This window comes from Mercenaria mercenaria, chromosome 16 (genome assembly GCF_021730395.1).
Source record: "Mercenaria mercenaria strain notata chromosome 16, MADL_Memer_1, whole genome shotgun sequence".
In the NCBI taxonomy this organism is placed as follows: Eukaryota; Metazoa; Mollusca; class Bivalvia; order Venerida; family Veneridae; genus Mercenaria; species Mercenaria mercenaria.
The window spans coordinates 18,229,446-18,254,034 of NC_069376.1; the positions used below are offsets into that span (position 1 = coordinate 18,229,446).

Sequence of the window (24,589 nt, forward strand, 5' to 3'; positions counted from 1 at the left end):
TGACCTAGTGGCTTAATTTTTAAATTGAGACGACTGTTGCGACCTCCAGCTAGATTGTGTAGACGAACATTCCCTCAAGATTTCAAGTTACTAATAATATTCAGATAGAAAATGTGACCTCAAGAGTGTTAACAAGTTTTTTTTTAAAGTTTCGATCTTGACCTAGTGTTCAATAAAAACAAACTTTCTGGCCAAATTTTACACAGATCAGATCAAAAGTGTGGCCTTTGAGTGTTAATGCCATTGTTCTGTGAAAAGGACAATTCATGACTAATTCAAGGGGAATAACTTAATTGTCTGGAGCAATTTTATCCATAAACCAACTTGAATGAGATTTTGTGGCCACGCACATTCTGTACGGGTTACATTTAAAGATCAGGACAATATTGTTATTAAAGGTGAAATTCTTGAAGACAGACTGATCACAATTGTTCATCTTGTGTACTTTGGGCTGAGGTTAGTGAAGGTAAAGAATGGCCAGAAACTGTCTACCTGTTAACTACAGATGAATGACTTTCATGAAGTAAACATAGGGAAACAGTAGATCTTTCAGTGATGCCATTAACTAATTTTTAGTAGGACTAAATGCTACAGCTGCAATCAACACTGTTTCTATATTTAGAACAGAAGCAGTTGGTATGAATTTATTGCAAAATGAAGCAATGATTGATTAGAACAAATAATATGCAACAAAATTAATGTTTGTTCATCAGTGACTTTCTTTCTACCTTTATTATTCAATTAACTGTGATTAGCATTTTTAGAGACCAGTTATCATGAAGTCATGGACACACCTCCATCCGCATATTTGTTGGGGCTCTGCATACTGAGTTTAAGACCATAAGTCTACACCTTATGGAAGATATTGATTTCTTTCAAAACAATATTGATTTCTTTCAAAACAATTTTTACAACATGAGGATCAAGTTCTGATTGGGAGACATTATGGGACCTGCAATTTATTTATTTGGGTTTTACGGCGCACCAACACAGTATTGGTTATATGGCGCCAAACAGGACTACAAATTTTGGTTCCAAATCTCATTTACATCGAAATAAAAACATGAGGTACGAACCTGCAAAACAGTATTTCTATTGTATAGTATGCACATCTGAAAGTAGCTGCAGGTTTGACATAATTGTCACTAGGTTAATAACTTTAATGCTTATCAACGTACTGTAAAACCATTTACTTTTGTGGGCTTTAAATTTTGTTTGGTACAATTTTAAAGACAAGATAAATCAAACATTTGCAATTTCATGTGGACTCCATTTCCCGGACTAACACAACCACAAAATATACCATATGAAAATAAGTCCCCCACGATTATCATAAATAATTTCACAGTATCCGACTGTGTCAAAAAAGGTACCATTCTCTTACAGTTATATAACTACTGTGTTAGTTAGATTTAAATCATCCTATTAAGTTTGATAGTTGAATGCCCAACTAAGTGTTCTCCATTTTAAATCACACGTGGTTCTCGATCTCATGTTCACTATGGCCTTGACCTTTGACCTACTGACCCCTAGAGCAATAGCTGATAAATGGCAATCATCCTATGAAATTTGACCGCTGGTCTAGACTTAGGGGTTCTCCTGGTATAGATCTGAACAATGATTATCAAGAACAATCAACGTAAGCAAAACAATAACGTATTTTGGGGTGTATTGGTCACAGAAATGTATAGTTCGCACCCAATTTCTGCTCTGGAAATGGTCAGAAAATTTAAGTTCCAGTGTATAAGTCAATGTTAAATTTCGATTTTTCTTCCAGCTTAATTGGCAGCAGCCATGTTGATGCTGTGGACTGAATTATTAACAGAGCCTGATAGGTGGAGGCTTCCTGCATTATTTTCAACCCCAAACCGTGATCAAGAGTTTGCCGCTTTCAAGTTTTAAACATAAATAATGAGAATTTTACTTGTTTGCTGAGATCAAATTTCATGGGTTGACTCAACAAAAATTAGTCCCCAATGATTTTTTATGATTTCATAGAATGCCTTTTCTTTTAGGTGGGGTGTTGGTGGGGATTGGGGGATTTGAATAAAAACTTCATCAATGAAAAAATCAATCAAAAATAAGAGTCGTTTGTAAATCACATAGGTTCAAACATTCTTAACACATTTATACAAAAGTAATTTTAGCCAGACAGCTTAAACAATAGTGGTCATATAGTGATCACAGGCAGTTTTCTTTAATTGAAGCTTGACATCTCTAGTTATTTACATTTGTATAATGAGAAATCATTTTCAGTCTTGAGGTCACTGTGACCTTGACCTTTGACCTATTCAACACCAACCTAACTTGGGTAATCTAACAGCCACAGGCTATACATACTTGAAATTTGGTAGTTCTAGGCCTGAACATACTTCAGTCACTGTAACCTTAACCTTTTGACTCCCAGCTCCACAAACAAGAGGGCCATGATGGCCCTATATCGCTCACCTGAGTTTAATTGCTTTCTTGAAAAAAATTCTTTGCTAAAGCTAAACAAATAACCCCATGGGGTGGGGTCAATTTGACCCCGGAGGGAATGATTTGAACAAATTTTGTAGAAGTCTACTAGGCAAAGCACATGTCAAATATCTAAATCTAAGCCTTCTGGTTTATTTTTAGAAATTTTTTGAAGATTTCCTAGTAAAATCAAGTGACCCCTGGGGTTGGGGTCAATTTTAACCCCGGGGGTCAAAGATTTGAACAAATTTTGTAGAGGTCCACTAGGCAATGCTACATATGAAATATCAAAACTCTAGGCCTTCTGGTTTATTTTGAAGCTTTTTTTTATGTACAATCAAGTAATCCCATGGGGCGGGGTCAATTTGACCCCGGGGGTCATGATTTGAATAAATTTTTTAGAAGTCTACTAGGGAATGCTACATGTCAAATATCTAAGAAACCTAGGCCTTCTGGTTTATTTTTTTGAAAAAATTTTTTAAGATTTTCCTATGGAAAATCAAGTGCCCCCCGGGGGGGGGTCAATTTTTGAACCCGGGGGTTCATGAATTGAAACAAATTTTGTAGAGGTCCACTAGGCAATGCTACATGTCAAATATCTAACTCTAAGCCTTCTGGTTTATTTTTTGAAATTTTTTGAAGATTTTCCTATGTAAAATCCAAATGACCCCTGGGGCGAGGTCAATTTTGACCCCGGGTCATGATTTGAACAATTTTAGTAGAGGTTTCCCCTAGGCAATGCTACAAGTCAAATATCTAAGCTCTAGGGCTTCTGGTTTTTGAGAAGAAGATTTTTTAAAGATTTTCCTATGTAAAATCAAGTGACCCCCGGGGGGGGGTCAATTTTGACCCTGGGTCATGATTTGAACAAACTGGTAGAGGGCCACTAGGCAATGCTTCACACCAAATATCTAAGCTCTAGGGGTTCTGGTTTTGAGAAGAAGATTTTTAAAGTTTTTACTTTTGGTTGCCATGGCAACCAGAATTCTGTATGGAAATTCAAAATTCTTTGGAACAATTTTAAAAAAAGACCATCCAAGGGACAACCCTGTGAAGTTTTCATCAAAATTGGCCTGTTGGTTTAGGAGGAGATGTTGTTTAAAGGAAAGTGTGGACGGACGGACGGACGGACGGACGACGGACGGACGGACGGACGGACGCCGGACAGTGAGTGATCACAATACCTCACCCTGAGCACTTTGTGCTCAGGTGAGCTAAAAAGCAACAAGAATAGTGTTAATCTACTAATCAAAGGCAATCATCCTATGAAGTTTGACCAATGTATGCCAAAAAGTTCTCTAGTTATTACTCCGAAACAGACTAACAGACATGAGCACAACAATATACCCCTATTATCTGAAGTGAAGGAAGTGGGTAGGGGTAATAATTAGGAAGTTCAAAACGCATTTTATTCTTTAAAAAGTGAATACTTTGAGTGTATCATGGTATTTATTATGAAAACATGTTTCAAACTTACAATATTTGAATAAGCAATTCAGCAAATGGTCCAATAAACTAAATAGTTTTGTCTCAAAATAGGAAAATTTGCACATTACTGATTGTAAACAAGAGGGCCATGAAGGCCCTGTATCACTCACCTGACCTATTGACCTTAAGATCATCAAGATTAACATTCTGACCAAGTTTCATTAAGATATGGTCATAAATGTGGCCTATAAAGTGTTAAATAGCTTTTCCTTTGATTTGACCCGGTGACCTAGTTTTTGACCCCCTCCATAACCTAGATTCGAACTTGACCTAAAGATCATCAAGATTAAGATTCTGACTAAGTTTCATGAAGATACAGTTATAAATGTGGCCTGTAGAGTGTTAACAAGCTTTTCCTTTGATTTGACCTAGTGACCTAGTTTTTGACCCCACCTGATCCAGATTTGACCTCGACCTATAGATAATCAAGATATACATACAGACCAAGTTTCATTAAGATATTATCATAAATGTGACCTCTACAGTGTAAACTAGCTTTTCCTTTGATTTGACCTGGTGACCTAGTTTTTGATCCTACATGACCCAGATTCAAACTGGACCTTGACATCATTAAGATTAACATTCTGACCAAGTTTCATGAAGATACAGTCATAAATGTGGCCTCAAGAGTGTTAACATGCTTTTCCTTTGATTTGACCTAGTGACCTAGTTTTTGACCCCACCTGACCCAGATTTGAACTTGACCTATAGATCATCAAGATTACAATTCTGACCAAGTTTCATGAAGATACAGTCATAAAACTGGCCTCTACAGTGTTAACGAACTTTTCCTTTGATTTGACCTGGTGACCTAGTTTTTGACCCTGGCTGACCCAATAACAAACTCGTCCAAGATTTTATTGAGGTTAACATTCTGACCAAGTTTCATAAAGATTGGGCCAAAATTGTGACCTCTACAGTGTTAACAAGCTTTTCCTTTAATTTGACCTAGTGACCTAGTTTTTAATCCCAGATGACCCAATATCAAATTCTTCCAAGATTTTATTGTAGTAACATTCAGTAAGTTTCATTAAGATTGGGCCAAAATTGTGACCTCTAGAGTGTTAACAAGCTTTTCCTTTGATTTGACCTGGTGACCTAGTTTTTAACCCCAGATGACCCAATATCGAATTTGTCCAAGATTTTATTGAGGGTAACATTCTGACCAAGTTTCATGAAGTTTGGGCCAAAATTGTGACCTGTAGAGTGTTAACAGTCAAATTGTTGATGACGGACGACTGACGACTGACGACGGACACAGGGCGATCACAAAAGCTCACCTTCGAGCACTTCGTGCTCAGGTGAGCTCAAAAGCAAAATTCTTTGTAACTTCTAAAGCACAAACAAACTGGAGACAATATGATTCCTCGTAATTGTGAAATATTTTGATTCCAAATATAGTTCTCAGTGTTTCACCAAGGGGTGCAACTATGAAGGTCATTTCACATTTACACTGAACCAAAATCCGAGTCCGGACTGATGCCATTCAGGAACATTTTATATATTTATTTTTTTGTAATGGACAATCATATGGTTCTTCATGTTTGCGTTGGTTGAAAACTTCTTCCCGCACAGGGAGCAAGTGAACGGGCGTTCCTTCCTATGAATGATGGCCTCGTGTCTCCTAGCATGTGAACTTGTATTGAACAACCTCTGGCAGTACTGACAAGCGTTCTTTCCAAGTTGTTGTTGTCGGGTGCTAGCGGTAGGATGACCATCATTTGTTGAGTACAACATTCCATCAAACAAAGCAACCGAGTCTGTTTGGTACCCTGAACCTGAAATAAAGATTGGATTTTAATTAATTCAATTGATATTAATGAGCTTGTTTCTAATGTATAACTCAGCACTAAATACATTGAAAATAGATACCAAAATGTGTTCAAATATTTATAATTATTGAATGTGTATGGGAAATAATTCATTTATCAGCTTCAACAACACCAGTGATTTTCTCCCTAAATACTAGGTTAGATGCAGAGCTAAGTGCTCTCCCTTCCCATTACTAGGTAAGAGGTGGAGCTAAAAGCACTTTCCATCAAAAAAATACTATGTAAGAGGCGGAGCTAAGAATGTACGTCCTCCCCTCTAAATACCAAGTCCAAGGCAAAGCTAAGAGTGCTTTCCCCTCTTAATACTAGGTAAGAGGTGAAGCTTAGAGAGTGCTCTCCCATCTAAATACCAGGTAAAAGGCAAATCAAAGAAAGATCTCCTTTCTAAATACAAGGTATGAGGTGGAGCCACTTAAAATGGGAAATGTGATTAAATACCTTAAAGTTACCAAACTTATTTTCATCCTTCAAGTTTCAACTGACTGATGCGATAACATAGGTAGAAAAGTGAAAACCCAACTGTCAGTCAAACCACAACAAAAATGAAAATGTTGTTGGCTCAGTTTGATTGCACCTGTTCATGGACAGCAGTGGAAATGCATGCTACCATCTATGTCCTCTAGCCCCTGGTTGAGCAGAATTCAACATTTGCAAGTTACAAGTACCAAAATACAATTTAGAGACACCGGCAGGTTCTAAACATGTGTGATAACCACTCTGCCTATCAGCTGCATAACAATATTTTTCTGGAATCTAACACGAAGGAAAAACTCACTGTACAGGGTTTTCCCTCGGGTTTTTTATTTGGGAGTCCATGGACTCCCATGGCTGCTAATTTAAGGGTCCCTAATAATTTTTGGGGGTCCACAAATTATTGATCTTGAAAATGGACATTATTACTAAAAAAAATTTATCCTAAAACCGAATGAACTTGTATCTTTTTAATTTAGATAGCAGCTGATTCAGTATTTCGGAATGGTATCTTTCAAAATGGCATGAGCTTCTCAATCCAGACTGATAACAGAAGGTGTGACAGTCTTTTTGTTATGATCAAATAGCCAGTAATTACCGGCAATTAAGTGTCACCTCGTGTCAATTATGTTGTTCACAGTTTGATCTTAGTTAAAGATAATACTCGATCCTTAATAAGTATCATAATTTTTGTGATTTATTAATATTTTTTCATCAAAATACTTTAAATTTATATGAAATTAATTTTGTTTAATAGAAAAATAAACCATTCGATCTTTTACGGAACGTAACGGCAATCTTAGATTTTAGCGGTGTCAGTTAGCGCGGAGAGTAGTTTCCCTTTAACAAAATGGCGAACATCGGTAACAAAACTTGTTTTGAAGTTGGAAAATCGTCTATACCTGTGTATAATGAGCACCCACGAATCGGGGATGGTCCCGGTCGTAAAAAACTGCGCATTTTACATGGGTATCTGCGCAAAGGAAGCTTCAGTGCAAAGGAGTTTCGTGACCGATTTTGCGGGTCCAGTGGACGCAGAGGCACTACAAAATGCGAGTCCAAAGCAGTCAAAGCGCGTCAGGGACGCAGAAAACCTGCGTCCGGGAAAACCCTGCACTGTAGTGTAATTCTTTATTATATGCATACAGAAAATACATTATAGTGACAATATGAAAATTCATGCCTACATTATTATTATTATACATGAAACTGATGATTACTGCTGCAGATACTGCTTCATGATTAACATCAAAGACATTCAAAAACAATTGCAAAATATGCCTTAAAAATCACACATTCATATAAATGGCTAAATAATATTTAACAAAGCACTATCATATTACTATAAAGCCTGCAGCAAGTATTGGTTCATGACTGCTTCAATAAATTCTTGGTCCACAGATTGTGCTACTGACTGGTCTACAGTTCAACTCTAAATAAATTTGCTGTGCTCAAGAAGAAAAAAAAACCTGTTTACCTTTAGCCTGCTGGCGGCAAGTGATTCTGCCTTTGCAACTAGTGCAGACCAAGTTAAGCCTGCACGTCCATGCAGGCTGATCATGGTCTGCACTGTTCGCTACTCAGTCAGTAAATTTTCAGTGAACACCCCTTCAAAGAATAAATGGTATTGCCCAAATTTAATGATGGACCAGTCTATTTTAGAAATTTTGTAGGCTAAAGCTTAACATACAAGCCATTCAATAACTGCATATCATTACACGATTCCTTATATAAACTGCTAGTTCATAGTGCTATATGATCCTTTTATATAGGCAGCATTGTTTTGGGGGGAGAAATCTGTGAAAAATCATTCTGGTGTCATGTAATTAAATTAGGGTTATTATAATAGTATCTCGATCTGGGATGCTGTATCTGGTTTGAGTGGATTTTGCCAGATCGGATCTCAAGAGGTGCCATCGTCAGTATGATCTGACCTGGCTAAATCCATGAGAGCTGAATGCATTAAAGATACCAGATCTAGCTGCTGTTACAATGATCCTTTTATTATATACCTCTATTATTTTGTTTGGTGTTTTGTTATCGAACAAAACCTTCCATGTTTAGAATAGAACTTAATAAAGTTTTATGTGCACTACCTATAGAACTGTGTCAGGTCATGCATATTGAATGAAAGTAGTCCGGCAACATACAATACAAAAGGTTCAATACGGAACTTTTTTTCTGCCTGTTCATATTTAATTGTGAAATACAAGCTGTAGTTTTGACAGAATTTATAAATGTATATAATAAAACAAAATCTTGAAAGTCTCCAATGTATAACTAGAAATGTTCACATGGGTAACATTTTGTTTCTTTCATTTTACTGGCATCTTTGTGACTTAATGTTAACATCTTGGCAGTAATACTGCAGTCATTGCAATTTTCACTATCATAAAAGCATGCCATCACATCATTTCTAGGTTTAACTGTTTACTTATTTCATTCTAGAAAAGCCTTAACGCATGTTTTCTTTTAGTTATGACATCTGCAGATTCTTTTAGACATACTTGTTCTCTTGTCCTACGGGGTTTGGTCAGCAAACTATCTCTCTGGTTTATGCAGATGTTATAACATGAAAAAACATGACATTTGTGTTACCCCTACATTAACTTCTGTAATATTTTTAAGGTAAGTTAGACCTCACAATTTCATTAATTTTCTTGTTTATATGAAATCTTTTCTTAACCTTCAGCCTGCTGGCTTCAAGTGATTCTGCCTTTGCAACCAGTGTGCAGACCAGGATGAGCCTTGATACCTGAAGAGGGGAGTGGGGCTTGACCTACAAGTGCATTTGGACTACATAAATTCTTGAAAATAAATACTGCCTTGATCTCACTGAATAACTTTATTTTTTACTTTAAATTTACAATCACTATCCAATGAGAGTAATTTCAAAATTTTGAAAAAATCCCACACAACTAGGGGAATCCCCCTTTAACCCTCATCATGCCAGACACGACTGATTCTGCATTTGTGACCAGTGCAAATCATGATCAGACTGCGTCATGAACTCTGATCATGATCTGCACTGTTCACCATTCAGTCAGTATCTTTTTGGTAAGCACCCCTTTTAACAGTTAATGGTACTGTCCAAATGAAAAGATGGATAAGTTCATTATAGAAATTTAGCATGGTAACGGTCAAAATGACATACTGTGAAATCGTTCATTTTTATGAGGGACTACCAGTAATTTTCAAGGATTTGTGGTTGTGTCAATGAACAAAATTAAATCCCTACATTATAACTTCAGAACTTGAGATCCGCAAATCAAATATAAACATGAAATAACTATTATAACAAAAACCATGAAATTTCATACCCACGAATTCAAATTAAATTTGAAGTTTTGTGGAACATCTACTTTAAACTGAATGAAATACATGAAGAAATAACAGAGATAGAGAGGAAAAGCTGCAAACGTTAGTAAAAGGGGGCATTATTCATGTAATATTGGTACCAGAATTATTGCCCTTGGATCATAAAATTATGATGTCAATAAGATACAAATATTTTAGTTTAAAGCAAATTGACTGCATAATAACAAAAGAATATGGTGAAAGTGCATCGAAAGTTTAGCCAGGAATCTGGACTATGACACAATCAATTGCCAACCAAAGGGTTAGTACAATAGCTCTATTTTTTACATACTCAAGCTAAAAATTGAAGTCCGTAACTATTTACATATTTTTTTACAGTCCTTTTTGGAAGGAATTTCCAATTCCCAGTATACTTTTTAATATAGTGATTGATACAGGAACAGCTCAAACAATTTTGATATAATAACCTACTCAATGACAGTTTTCTAGTCTTCTGATTGGCGCGTATAACTTGGTAAAACTTGTGTGGACCATGTCACTGTATATATGTGTGTATCAAAAATGCAACCACTAGATTTGAAGTATGTACCTCTGCTAAGATGGGAAACAACTCATGCATCTTTATTCAAACTGCTTTTTATTTTGACAAATCCATGTCAAAACTGCTGCAAAGACAGTCATTTTGGTTGATACTGATTGTGGACGAGTTTCAAATGTTGATTCAAATTGCCTTTCTGGGCCCAAGCCCTGCCACAGAATTTACACTTGTGCGGTTTCTCCCCTGTATGAATTCTCATGTGTATCCTCAACGCCGAACCAGACTGAAGTATCTTTCCGCAGGTTGGACAAATAATGCGCACCAATGCTGGTAAGTCTGCTGGTTGGATAACTTGTACTGGTCGGTCCTTAAATACTGAAAAAGAAAAAATTTTTGGGTTTTCACTTGTCTCATTAAGAATTTTGCTAGAATTCTATTACAAAATAACATTGTGAACTATAATCTTTTTAATTCTACTTTGCTTTCATTGGCCATCACAGTCCGTAATTAACACTCTCCCCTAAGTATTTAGACCAAACACCCACCAAAATCCACACTATATTTTCCACACAAAACACAGTGAATACCAGCACTGTAATAGTGCTATAATTGTTCAAATTCATTCATTAAAAGTTGTATTTATAGATTAAATTTACTAAAAGAATGTAAGAAAATATCTTTTGAGGGCCGCCTTCATAAAAAAAAAAAACTTTTGCAAAATGTAACTCCACCAGGGGCATTAACATAGGAATATTATGGTTACCCATCTGAGCATTATAAATGAGCTTCATTGAAAAAAATTAATTATTTATTATGCCAAACACCTTACACTAACTAACTAGACTTCTTATAGGTCTGTCTAGGATCAAAGGTTGAAGAGTTGTTGGGGCAAAGTTCAACATCTTCTGCTTTAACTGAAGTGCACATCCAACTTTAAGGGAAATTTACCGTTAAGAAAAATTCATAGAATTTATGGAAGACATAGTGGGAAGTTTAATAGCAGATTCTTAAACTTCAAAGTAAGTTCTGACAAATTATTCAAAATCAACATTAAGCTAAAATGAGAAATATTTATTAGAGTATTGGCAAATTTCAAAACCAACCATGCTACCACTAGCTTTTCGTAATCCAACTTAACAGACACCTTACATGAAAGAATTCTACATCCATGTGATGTTTTGAAACAACAGCAATGAAGGCCAAGTGATTCCAATTCAGTCACCTTACCCATCACTGTGAATTTTCTGGTTTTGACTTTGGCAATGCAAGTTTGAAGTCAATAGAACCATTTGAAAACATTGGAAAGATTTATAAATGCACATTAATAAACATGTTCAGCTTGGTGAAAATTCATCAAACTGTTCAACTGAAGTGGTTTGAAGGTGTTACTGTTTCATGGTTCATACAGAAGTTTTGTTATAAAATTCAAGGACTTTTCAAGGCTTGAAATGCATTTTCAAGGTGAATATCTTTATGCTTTCATTACCTATACCGCTATGTATCTCAAGTGAAAATAATAAAACATTCTGTTTCATTTCCTTTTAATACATATTAATTTAACCTGTGCAACATTGTGAAAATCAACTCTTTAAAACCATATTTTTCAGTTTTGAGAACAAATGTCATGACTATTTGGTGGAATAGTTGGCAGGTTGTTATTTTCAAACGTTGGGACTGCCGATTCTTTCTTACCAAAATGGCACCTTCCTGTCTAAAAAATGCCAATCATTATTGACTAAGGAAGACATGATTACAATGTTTTTTGTATGTTTTGTGCCCTTAGAATGGAAAGTTAACACACTTTCGCCCATTTGGGATAAGTCTATGTTTTTCATAGATGGCTGACATAAGGCCTTGTGAAGATCCTGCGTCAAGCATACCCTCTGGAAAGCAAAGCCTTGATTGCTAGAACACTGCCATTTTTTTTCAAATGTGCACCGAGTCTGCTTACGTCACACGCACAGGAACATGCTTGCTTACATAGACCGCAATTTCACTCATCTTCAATTTGTTTCTTACCAAATATATGATAATTTTAGTTGCAATAATTTTTAAACGTCGGTAAATTTGTGGATTCTAAAATGTCATTTTGTTTCTTCCGAATTCAAGGATTTTTTTAAAGAATTCAAGTACTTTTCAATGATTTCTCAAGGGAATACCTAAAATCAAGGACTTTTCAAGAACAGAACCGTTTTCAAGTACTTTTCAAGAGTCATGCAAACCATGTGTTTTAACTCCAGTTACCCCTGTACCCTGCTGAGCAGTACTATTGAAATATGTTCATGCAAGAAGGCAATGGACCATCAATAAAATACAATACATTACAATACATACAAATTTTATTTCAAGTTGGTCAGTCCATACTAAAGTGTTTCTCTGGAAGAAGTTATTTAAGGCTGGCAACTTAAGAAACAATCTGTTCATATATCACATTCATATATTGTTGCATATATGACGTGTATATTGTCACCATCCAGCCAACATTAATGCTCACCACCATCAGAGTGTAAGTGCAACATTATTATTCTAATATGCCTAGCAATGCTTAAATCATCAAAACAATATTATGTTGACGCTGCGTCAACGTGATATTTAGCGCCACATATGCATCTATAAACAGCCCTTTCAAAGTCGATAAAACATTTTACTTAATAGCCTGTTTAAAACAAAATGTCAAATTGCACAACAGTTACTGTCTTAATTAATTTACACACATGCTGAGTAAGTGGTTATTCGCTTTGCAGAATAATTCGCCATCATTTTCACCCAAAGTGAACTCTTCTGCAAGACCTATTACCACTTTCAGCCCTGGCGTGTATAAACAAAGGAGCGTGACGACCTACCATGCATGCAAGGAGAAGCACTTCTATCGTACTTTATCTGAACTTTACAATAAAAGACCCATTAGAATTGAAATACTGTTAAATCATTTAATTTCGTGGGCATGAAATTTCGTGATTTTGGTCAAAACGGCAATTTCGTGAGGATATAATTTCGTGGATTTCAAGTTTTGAACTTAAAATGAATGGGAATTTTACTTGTTCGTTCGGATTAAATTTCGTTGATTGACTCAACCACGAAAATTAGTCCCCCACGAATATTAATGATTTCACAGTAAGGGATAGGGCTGGGCCCTTGCGAAATTATTATGCTCGGTGTATAACTGCCGATCGTGTATAGTGTTCAAACACGGTTTTGCTATGAATTATTTCTTAATACTGTTATACAAACATAGATTAGAAGATAATTCTATTTTAACCTTTGTTTGTCACATACTTAATACCTGTACCACTTTCTACCAGCTTTCTTTGCACAGAAAAACTTTTCCTAGTTATTGTTTACATTATGAACATTTTAAGTTTTCTTTCCTGATACCTTTTTAAGCCAAATTTAAGACTTGTCACATATTACATAATATTTATGGACAGTGTTTATTTCTTAAGCCTCAGCTCTTTAACAGGACATCACAACAAGGTTTATAGTTTGGTGTCAATTTCATAATTACTATGGACTGTTCTTAACTTAATCCCCTGCTGTGTAACAGGACATCACAACAAGGTTTAACAACCTATAACCATGTCTCAGCTTATGTCTTTGACTCCACTTAGTTGTTGCCTGGATTATTTTTGTGCCCATGATTACCATCTTTCAATGGCACTTTATTACTTACAAATTTTTGTTCCCATGTTTTAAAATTGTCACATACATTACACTTGAACCAAATATCACAACAGCTGAACCCAACTCAGAGGTCACCTGTTTTCAGCAGCCACTTATCTTAAGCAGCCAGCCAGCTGACTTCCCAAATTAATGTTTTGTTCTGATTTTAACTTGTCTTCAACATCTGCCTTACTGTTGAAAAACTGCAAAACCAAACAAACAAATAAGCAGCCACCATGGCTGGCTGTTAACACAGGTTTGACTGTATATACTAAGTAACGAATTATACCATTATTTACATCAATACATTATGAACTGTTCTTAGATGTCTTTTGAGATTGTTTTTCTGGGCCCATGCCCTGTCACATAAATGACACTTGTAAGGCTTCTCTCCAGTATGTATTCGCATGTGTGTTTTGAGAGCGTACTCTGACTGTACCATTTTATGGCAGATGTGACAGAACTGATACATCACTATTGGTGTCGTTACCGTGTCGACAGGATGTCCACGAGTACCTGACGATTCCGGAGCAATGGTTGTTGTTGTCTTTGCTGAAGGGCATGGAGCCGTTTCCAACTGGTACCCAGCTGAAACATGACACAAAAATATTTTATTTTTTTCCACTAAAATATGTGTCCAAGTAATTCTTAACTGCTATGAGACTAATTTAAGCAGTAAAATATACATCAATATCATAGATATTATGATAAAACTGAAAATAACTTGAAGATAAATCCTCCACAAAAAGATAGGCAAGCCGGCCAAGTGGGTGCCACAATTTGGCTGTTTTAGGCAGGTGTTTGCTTAAGACAGGTATATATTAGAATAAGAAGTCAATATGGGAAGTAAGCTGAATGGCTGCTTAATAGAGGTGGCCACAATGGCATGTCCAAACATACACAGAAGTCATCTACTGACCGTAGGGGACTGTTCCTTTGAAGTCTGACAACTGTAGGCTCACATGTTCTATAGTTATCTATCAGAAACAAAATGGTACACCGGCCAACTGTCAGACAGACATTATCATAACTGCTCGACATAAGCAAAACAATATTCCCCAAACTATGTTCTTTAAAAGAAGTGGATCAGTATCAAATATATTATTGATGAGATTTTTTTAACAATATGAGAATGAGTTTATTAGTAGAGTGCCAATTTCGAAAGATCTAGACAGACCGGACAAAAGTACCAGATTTTGTAAAGCGATAGCTTGGGACAATATAAGACTTTTGGCTGTAAGGGCCAAGGTCACAGCTTATCGGAATTCTATTTTTAGAACATTCAAAATGGCCGCCAATTAAACAAATAGCTATTTTAGTAAAAGTTAGTTTTTATCTTATTCTTGATACATATTTATGTGTAAACTGATTCATACTTACTCTTAGTGTCAAGTGATGCATTTTTATAAAGTAAGGTCATGCCACATAACGGCCTGTCCGTACATTCGTCCGTACGTACGTTTAAAATGTCTTCATTTTTAAAACCGTAAGATTTTACAAACATACATCATGAGTCCTGTAATGTGCTGCTTGATCTCGATTGATCTAGAGGTGATAAATATGTGTAAAGACTAATTTTTTGTAGAAGATATGTTTCATTTTGTTTCGTTCGTCTGTCTGTCTGTCTGTCTGTCGCAAAATCGTGTCCGCTCTGTATTTTATTCATACCGAGACCACGGTAGCTTGGGACAATATAAGACTTTTGGCATTAAGGGCAAAGGTCACAACAGAAGCTTGGAGCACTATAAGACTTTTGGCTGTAAGGGCTAAGCTCACAGCTCTTTGGAATTCTATTTTCAGAACATTCAAAAGGCCGCCATTAAATCAAATAGCTATTTTAGTAAAAGTTGATTTTTATCTTATTCTTGATACATAATTATGTGTAAACTAATTCATATTTACTGTTAGGGTCAAGTGATATATAATCATAAAGTTAGGTCATGCTACATAACGGTATGTCTTTATATTCGTCCGTACGTACGTTAAATATGTCATCTTTTTTAAAACTATACGCTTTTACGTGTATGCATCATAAGCCCTGTGACGCGCTGCTTGATCTCGATTGATCTAGAAGTGATAAATATGTGTAACGACTAAATGTTTGTAGAAGATATGTTCCATTTTGTTTCGTTCGTCCGTCTGTCTTTCTGTCTGTCTGTCTGTCTGTCGCAAAATCGTGTCCACTCTGTATTTGTAGTCATAATGAGACCACATGTGGAACGCAACATAAGTTTTATATTACTGTTGAACAGTGTAGACCAAATGATATAAAGGCAGCATTTCATGTCCGCTAGGGCCTCAAATGACAAAACTATGTAGATGCCAATTCCATTCATCCTTCTATTGAAATAATGCTATACTGGGAGACATGGTTCATTTTCATTTATGGTTCTTTTGCATCATATACATGTATCTAATAATAAGCTTTGCTCTTTGGTTTTGGTAGTTTTAGCATCGCATTAACACAACTCTAGGTCATACGGCGACTAAATAAGCTTTGTGATAAGCTTTGTAATTTCCATAATAGAACACATATTACATAATTATATTTGCATTAAATCTCTATATTCAGATAGTTTTATTTTGATATTGCAAAGTATCAATATTTGATCATATCTATATGCATGTATCTTGAAAAGCTTTATTGTAATGGAAAGTTAAAACGTTTCTTTAATGATTATGTCTTTATTTACTGGATTATTGTTGTAATTTATCATTTAGAGATGTTTACATGATTTATATGCACCACTTACTTCATCTTTTGCATGAACAAATAGTTACCTCAAACAAATTTAACCTTACTTGCAACTGAAAGCTTTGACCACACAGGACATTTTTCCTGTTCAAATCATCAAACCGACGTCTTCTGGTTTGATACTTTTCATGTTTATCCCGGTCACATATCATGTCAGAGCCTTCTGGTACTAGAACATTTTTGTTGGGATAAGTCACTTGTTAAGAAACTATAGGAAAGGGAAGCGGTTGTCTAGAGTTTAAGGTGTCGGCTGCTCAACCCAGAGTTTGATACCGACATGGATCATAACCAAGCCTTCTCAAATGACACCAGTACTCGATTTTCCAGGGAAAGGATTCGAGTGTGGTTCAGATAAGCTTCTAGCTTTCATCACAATTGCGCTTAAAGATAAATTAGTATAAACTAAAAAGCTATAGATATTCATATAGAAAAGAGATGGAATAGATGTATGCACATGAATTTTGTGATCACAATGATTTATTTTTTTTTTAAAAAAAAGCCTCTTCTTTTATATAGACATTCTCTTCTGTATGGTGATTAAAGGCCAAAAGGAGATATAGATAGATATAGAATGCTGACATTTAAAACTAAAATCTCCCAAATAATTATAGATTATATCATCAGAAGTATATGCACCTTAATGACATATTCCTTATGAATAAATGGAAATACTATGCAACAAAATTGTAAAGCATAATGAAACAATCAAAGCCTTGCTTGCAGCATACATGTATTGCCTTTTAAATACTTGGAAATGTACCACTTAGATTAATGATCACAATTCCTTCTTAAACGACAACAACATGTCTTAATAGATTGAAAGCAGCATACACAATCTGCATCAGCAATAAAAGAAATGGAAGAAACTATTTTCCCTTTATCTTCAATGTTAATTTAGTATGTTTTCATCATACTGGCTTAAAATGGCATTGTTCGGGCAATTAGCTAATTTACTTCAGATATAGGCCTACTTAAATTAATGATTGATCTATACATAATTCATTTATAGGCATAGCATTCTTTCTCAACAAGTAAAATACATAAGCTGTTATACAATAATCATCATTACATTGATTAATAAAACAATTTGCAGTTAATAATGCTCTGAAATGACCTTGCACCGAACTCTCTAACCTTGAAATAACACTTAATATGCATTAAAAACTTTGCCATAAGGTAACACATTTGTTATAGATAATATAGGTACATGTAGCAAATGGTGCTCTCTATACAAGACATTAAGAAATAGGTACATGTATCAAACATGATTTTGAATAGAGATTAAGAAAATGTTTTCCTAAACCATCTTTAACACTTGTTCAACATGCCTAAAGTACTTTTCAGTAGGATATTTTGTCACGCCTATTTAGGTGAACTTCACTGTGTTAAAATTCCATAATGTTAAAATCCGATACAGCAACTCTCAAAAAACAAAGAGAACATGCATAATTACGTGATTGGAAAAGCACTTCTTTCAGTACTGCACATGTATTTATCCTTTTACATAAAAGAAAGGTAATAAAAAATAATGGACTCAGTATTACTTTATACTTTGTGAATCATACTTTAAATACCTTTGAAAAATATGTCATTAATAAAGTATCAAAAATAAGATTTAACAAGTTATTAATATATTTTATGTTCATAACAGCACATGCGGCAGTCACATTTATTTTAAATAAACAAAGCCATAATAGCCCTTTAAGCAGTTAAAACAAATCGTTTCTATACATTTTTTTGCATTTTAACAGGGTATTTCAGGAACAGTCACTTGAATATTACAAAAAGCAATAGGCATTTAATAATTCATAGAAAAAGATAATTTCAAAAATCTTTAAAAAAAAAAACTCAGATTTAGCCAAAACAGCTGTTCTGAGATAATATTATATGAATTTTGCGACGGACGGACGGACAGACGGACGGAACAAATAATAACATGCTTCACCTAAAAGTTGGTGAAACACTTTTTTTCAGCTGCACCAATACATAATTAAAGTCAAGCTGCACATTACGGGGCTCATCTTATAGTTATAACCACAAGTATACTGTTTATAAACGGCATTTTTGACGTACAGACAGACGGATTTACAGACAGACAGACAGACAGACGTGAAAATTGACATCACTTCCTGCAAATATATCACTTTAACTCTAAGAGTAGGTATGAATCAGTTTACACATAAATATGTATCAAGAATAAGATAAAAACTAACTTTACTAAAATAGCTATCTGTTTCAATGGCGGCCATTTTGAATGTTCTAAAAATAGAATTCCAAAGAGCTGTGACCTTGGCCCTTACAGCCAAAAGTCTTGTATTGGTCCAAACTACCTCTGTGCAAAGTTTGGTACTTTTGTCCGGTCTGTCTAGATTTTTCAAATTTTATGAAGAATTGGAACTTAGCTATATATCTTAATTTAGAAAAGTGGAATTTAAAGTTTGAGCAAGATGCCATTGAAGATATAAACAGAATTTCTAGTATTATACTGTCACAATGTGATAGATACAAGTCTTCAGAAAAACCCTAAATAATTTAACCCTGTTCACTTTTGTTGTGAACAAGTTAAAGAACAACTAGTAGAAATGTTTGCATAAAGATATTCTTGTATTTTCCAGTCCCAATAATAAGTGAAACTACATATTACAATAATGTGACAATCACAAAAGCATATATTGTAAATTTGGCAATAAAATTTTCTACTACAGTGCAGAGTTAAAATTGATTCACCTAAAAAAAATCTGAAAAAACAAAATCAAATAGGTCTGCCCGCTTCATGTTCCAAACCTGCCTCTTTTTTTATTTTCTTTAAATGCTGTTACATGCAAAGACCAAAGTATTTATACTCATCTTGTATCAATAATTTGCAATATTCAAGTTTTTAATAAAGTTAAAAAAACAAAAAAAAGTTAAATAATTTCACTTATAATGAATTTGGCATTGAGCCCCTTCCCCAAATACAAAACAGACTTCTTGAGTGTTTCTGCATTCAACTTTTGGTATAACCTTTTGTATTTACAGTCAAACCTGTGTTAAGCAGTCAACCAAGGAAACAAATATTCTTGCATACCAGACAGGGATTTCCAGTATTTTTACCGGTGCTGGATTTTCCCCGGGGTGTAAGATGACTCTTGTGCTTTAAATGACGTATTACGAACTACATATATGTAGAAGATTTATGTAGTTATTTATATTTTATTTCGATAAAAACGGAATAAAAATCCAATACCTCTTTGTTCCTAATAGTATATTTCTTGATTCAAAACACGTTATTTTATCAAAAACTCATAACGTTATGCTGGAACTGATAAAACAAAACTGGAACTTATAAACATTGTTACTTATCTTTGAAACGTCATGACGTCTTTCCTGTTTACGGACGTTGATTTCCCCCACTTTGTTTAAATACGCTGCAATAAGAAATAGTTTTAAAATAAGAAATAGTTCTAAAAAGAAAGCCGTTTGACTGATTTTATTTTATTATTTTTTTATTTTATCTTGATATCGGTATGCAAGAAAAAGATTCTGTCACTGGTTATATTTGCAGATGGGAATATCCAGCTCTCAGGTAACTGTTTAGGCGGTAACCTGTAGGAACTACTTTAACTACTTTAAACAGTTACCCTCGAGGCTGGAAATTCCCATCTGCACCTATCACCAGTGAAAGAATCTTAAAATTTAGCTGCTTAAGACAGGTGACTACTTAAGACATGTGTCTGCTTAAGGCAGGTTACAGCTTAGACAGGTGACTGCTTAAAAGAAGATGAAATTAGAACAAAAAGTCAATTTTGAAAGCTGGCTGGCAGCTTAAAGTGGCTACTTAAGCAGGTAGTCACTAAAGCAGGTTTAATTGTATAAAATATCAAGTAGCACACAACTTCAAATTTTCCAACTGCTTAAAACAATATAAAACCATAAATCCATATCCACAAACATCTTTGAAAAGACATTAAATCCATGTATCAATACACCTGAATCCATGTAATCTGTATGCTCTTATCTACTAGGTGTGTATCCAGTTATTAAACTTGAATCCATGTATCATTACACTTAAAGAGTCCATGAGTCCATATGCTTGAATCTACCTGGTATATCTCCAGTTATCATTAAACTAAAATCCATGTCCATCTTCACCTTTGAATCCATGAAATCTGGTTGAATCTACCTGGTATGTATCCAGTTACCATTAAAGTCAATTCATGTAACATTACACTTGAAAATCCACAAACACATAATTATATGAGCTGTGCCATGGGAAAACCAACATAGTGGGTATGCGACCAGCATGGATCCAGACCAGACTGCGCATCCGCGCAGTCTGGTCAGGATCCATGCTGTTCGCTAATAGTTTCTCCAATTCCAATAGGCTTTAAAAGCGAACAGCATGGAGCCTGACCAGACTACGCGGATGCGCAGGCTGGTCTGGATCCATGCTGGTCGCATACCCACTATGTTGGTTTTCTCATGGCACGGCTCATATTACAACACCAAAACCATGTTTCTGCACAGGTCATAACAACTTCTTTGTGTCCTGCTTAAACTAACTGAAAATTATTAAACATACTTTAATGTCTATGCAATTTTATGTTTGATGTAAATAAGCTGTTTACTTTTTGAAGGAGTACTTTTTGAAGGAGTATAGCAACCTTATTCAAATTTTGTTAGGAGTCATTTGAAACACTCAAGTTAAAACACTGTCAACAGAAACAACTCTTTGACATAAATTTTTCAGAGAAAATAAATAAAATTCTAAGTCACTTCGCTGAAAGGTTATCAAATGGTTCATAAACACATTCCAGGGTCTTAATTCACAAGCACTATTTATCACTTTATACAACATAATTATATATCAATGATCGCATTCTGCATAACATTAAATGTTTCATTAACACAGTCATGTATAAGAATCTAATTCAGTCTGTATTATTTTCTTCATGTTTTTTTTTTAACCAATTGTTAAACAGTCAGCTTAATCAACTAGTCAAGAGTTTTCCCAGGAAGGAAACCAGTGAGCTAGTCTACTGTATGTACTCGTCTATAAGATTAAGATTTTCTCCTTAAAAATCAAATTTAATGTGTTGCCGTGTCTTATAAGCGTGTCAATGTCATTGACCTAAAGTATCTCTGAAAGACCCTGCAAAATACCGACCATTTTGAAGTAATAATCATGTAGAATGATTGTCTTACAATCAATTTATTTATTTATTTTGGTTTTACGGTGCACCAACACAGTATAGGTTATATGGCGCCAAAGTCAATGCAATACTGTCCTGACAAGGCAACCAGACCCGTTGGACCAAGATGAAATCTCAGTCTCTACCTTGGAACTTGGTAGTTCGGATCATGCACTATCCTGATATGTTGGTATTTATTGCTCCGTGTAATAAACAACTTGTTGCAAAAGTCACATTTGAAAGGTTTCTCTCCAGTATGAGTTCTCATGTGAATCTTCAAAGCTGAGGTGGAAGATGACATTTTCCCGCAAACATTACAGCGGTATTTCAAAAGATAATCAGGAATATCCGACCTCTGGTCTAAAACTCTTTTCACAATGTCATGTGCCATATCCCTTCTACCTGAAATGAGATTTTCAGAAACAAATGAAATCACTAAGCTAGAAACAAAACAGCTGCTAAAACTCTTAACTTTTTATAGTACTATCAAATCATTAATCTCCATGGGGTATCCTGATTCTGTGGTTGAGTCAATTCATAGAATGAAGTACATTTTTCTTTCATTTTTATAATATTCTATATTTAAATTCATGAAGCACCACAACCGTTTTACCTGTATTTTCTTCATTTCGACTGCCCGAAACCCTATAAAAACAAACATTTTGTTAACCTTCTTGTGGCTTAAACAATCATCATATTTATAACAATATGGCACATTTCAAACTTTAAATGTTGGGAAACGGCCACAGCATCATTTCACTAACAGTGGAAAATGGGCATGGCATTATTTCACTAACAGTGGAAAACAGCCACAGCATTATTTCACTAACAGTGGAAAACGGCCATGGCATTATTTCACTAACAGTGGAAAACAGCCACAGCATTATTTCACTAACAGTGGAAAACGGCCATGGCATTATTTCACTAACAGTGGAAAACGGCCATGGCATTATTTCACTAACAGTGGAAAACAGCCACAGCATTATTTCACTAACAGCGGAAAACAGCCACAGCATTATTTCTCTAACAGTGGGAAAAAGCCATAACAGTGGAAAACAGCCACAGCATAATTTCACTAACAGTGGAAAACAGCCATAGCATTATTTCTCTAACAGTGGAAAACATACACAGCATTATTTCACTAACAGTGGAAAAAGGCCATGGCATTATTTCATTAACAGTGGAAAACAGCCACAGCATTATTTCACTAACAGTGGAAAACAGCCATAGCATTATTTCTCTAACAGTGGAAAACATACACAGCATTATTTCACTAACAGTGGAAAACAGCCATGACATTATTTCACTAACAGTGGAAAACAGCCACAGCATTATTTCACTAACAGTGGAAAACAGCCATGGCATTATTTCACTGGCCATGGCATTATTTCACTAACAGTGGAAAACAGCCACAGCATTGTTCCACTAACAGACGGGCATTAACCTTACATAAGCTCCTTCACATGTGAGTCCTATGTTTCACTGCATGGTTTCAACCTAACAGAGGTGAAAGGCAAGCGATTCAAGTCCAGGACTAGCAAGAATATGCAGTCAAACAATTACAAAATGTTAAAATTTATTTAATTTTAATACTGTAGATTAAGTATCCAGTTCAACAAAAGCATTTACAAGCAATAATTACAATGTCACATATAAAATATCATCAGATGGGCTCGACTAATTCCTTGAAAACAACTCATCCTGCAGGATGAGCTGCCTAAAGCTTTTTTACTCTTCCTGCTACAATTGTTACTCGTCCTGCAGTTCACTAAGCAAAAACAATCATCACAGACAGCATCTTTTTTAAAGTCTGTTTAAAAAGTTAAACACTGTAATTTTGTTCTAAACTATCAAGCGTCTAGCTAATGCGATCACAATGCAGAGTTGCGGAAAACAAATCAACTTTCGTTTTACATCTTTAGCTATCCAGCATCTGCACTGCTCCGTTTTAATCAGATTGCTCATATTTTTGGTTCAAAATAACACTAGTACTGCAGGACGAGTGCCACTTTCCGCCTGCCCAGAGCTGATTTCTACTCGTATTTACGAGTGGAGGAGTGAATTAGTCAAGCCCTGATCAGTATATCTACATAAAACTTTTTCAAAATTATCACATACCTCACAAGGTAAAATATTCCCGATGAATGGCCATTTTGTGAAACACAGATGATGATTCATCACTTTCATCAGCTTTAATTTTTCGTGAATATAGACACTTCATTAAAATACAGAAAATAAATCCTTCACTAAAATTCCAATTTTACAGTACAAAATTGCATTTAATCAGGAACTGTAATGAATTAGTATTCTAATGATGCACAGATTAATCAATAGGTTGCCAAATCATGGATACAGTCAAACTCTGTTTACCTGAACTCTGATAATCCAAACACTACCCTTCGCTAAAATCATCCGGTCCTGGCAAAACCCTATAAAACTTATAATTTTTTATGGCTCAAACTAGCAATAACTTGAACAAATTTTGCCAGTCCCGTCAAGTTTGACGTAACAAAGTCTGACTACTTTAAGTGGCTCAAAAATTAATGAGACCATAAAAACAAATTGTAAGAAAACTTTAGCAAAATACAATGTATGACTATTTCTGAAACCCTAACTGGTAGCTCTTGAATGTTATTTTTCAGTGTATAATCTATGGAATATTGCAAAAAAGTTCATCTTTTAGCACATTAACTATGTGACCCTGTCCATTTACGTTGAGTGCTCTCTATTTTCTTAATGTGACTAATTGACTATTATACAGTACACCTGGTCATGTACTCAAAGAGACAGTCTTTCTTACTCCAAGATCACAAGTCACTCATTTGTTAAGTACATCCTTTTGCTCTTATTTCTGAATCTGATAGTTCGGGTCATGTACTGATCTGATGTGCCGGTATTT

General features: G+C 35.1%; 1 protein-coding gene across 1 annotated transcript in view; it reads right to left on the reverse strand.

Annotated features, from left to right (window-relative positions):
• Nucleotides 1-23,070, reverse strand: part of LOC123541498 (zinc finger protein 62 homolog) — an 85,328-nt gene extending 62,258 nt beyond the window's left edge. Inside the window, exons 1-6 of the mRNA XM_053525791.1 lie at nt 22,950-23,070; nt 21,925-22,092; nt 14,064-14,352; nt 10,944-11,035; nt 10,297-10,479; nt 5,613-5,723 (exon numbers count right to left, since the gene is read on the reverse strand). Coding sequence (XP_053381766.1) covers nt 5,613-5,723; nt 10,297-10,479; nt 10,944-11,035; nt 14,064-14,352; nt 21,925-22,092; nt 22,950-23,070 — 964 coding nt within the window. The remainder of the gene's footprint in view (nt 1-5,612; nt 5,724-10,296; nt 10,480-10,943; nt 11,036-14,063; nt 14,353-21,924; nt 22,093-22,949) is intronic.
• Nucleotides 23,071-24,589: the final 1,519 nt, after the last annotated feature.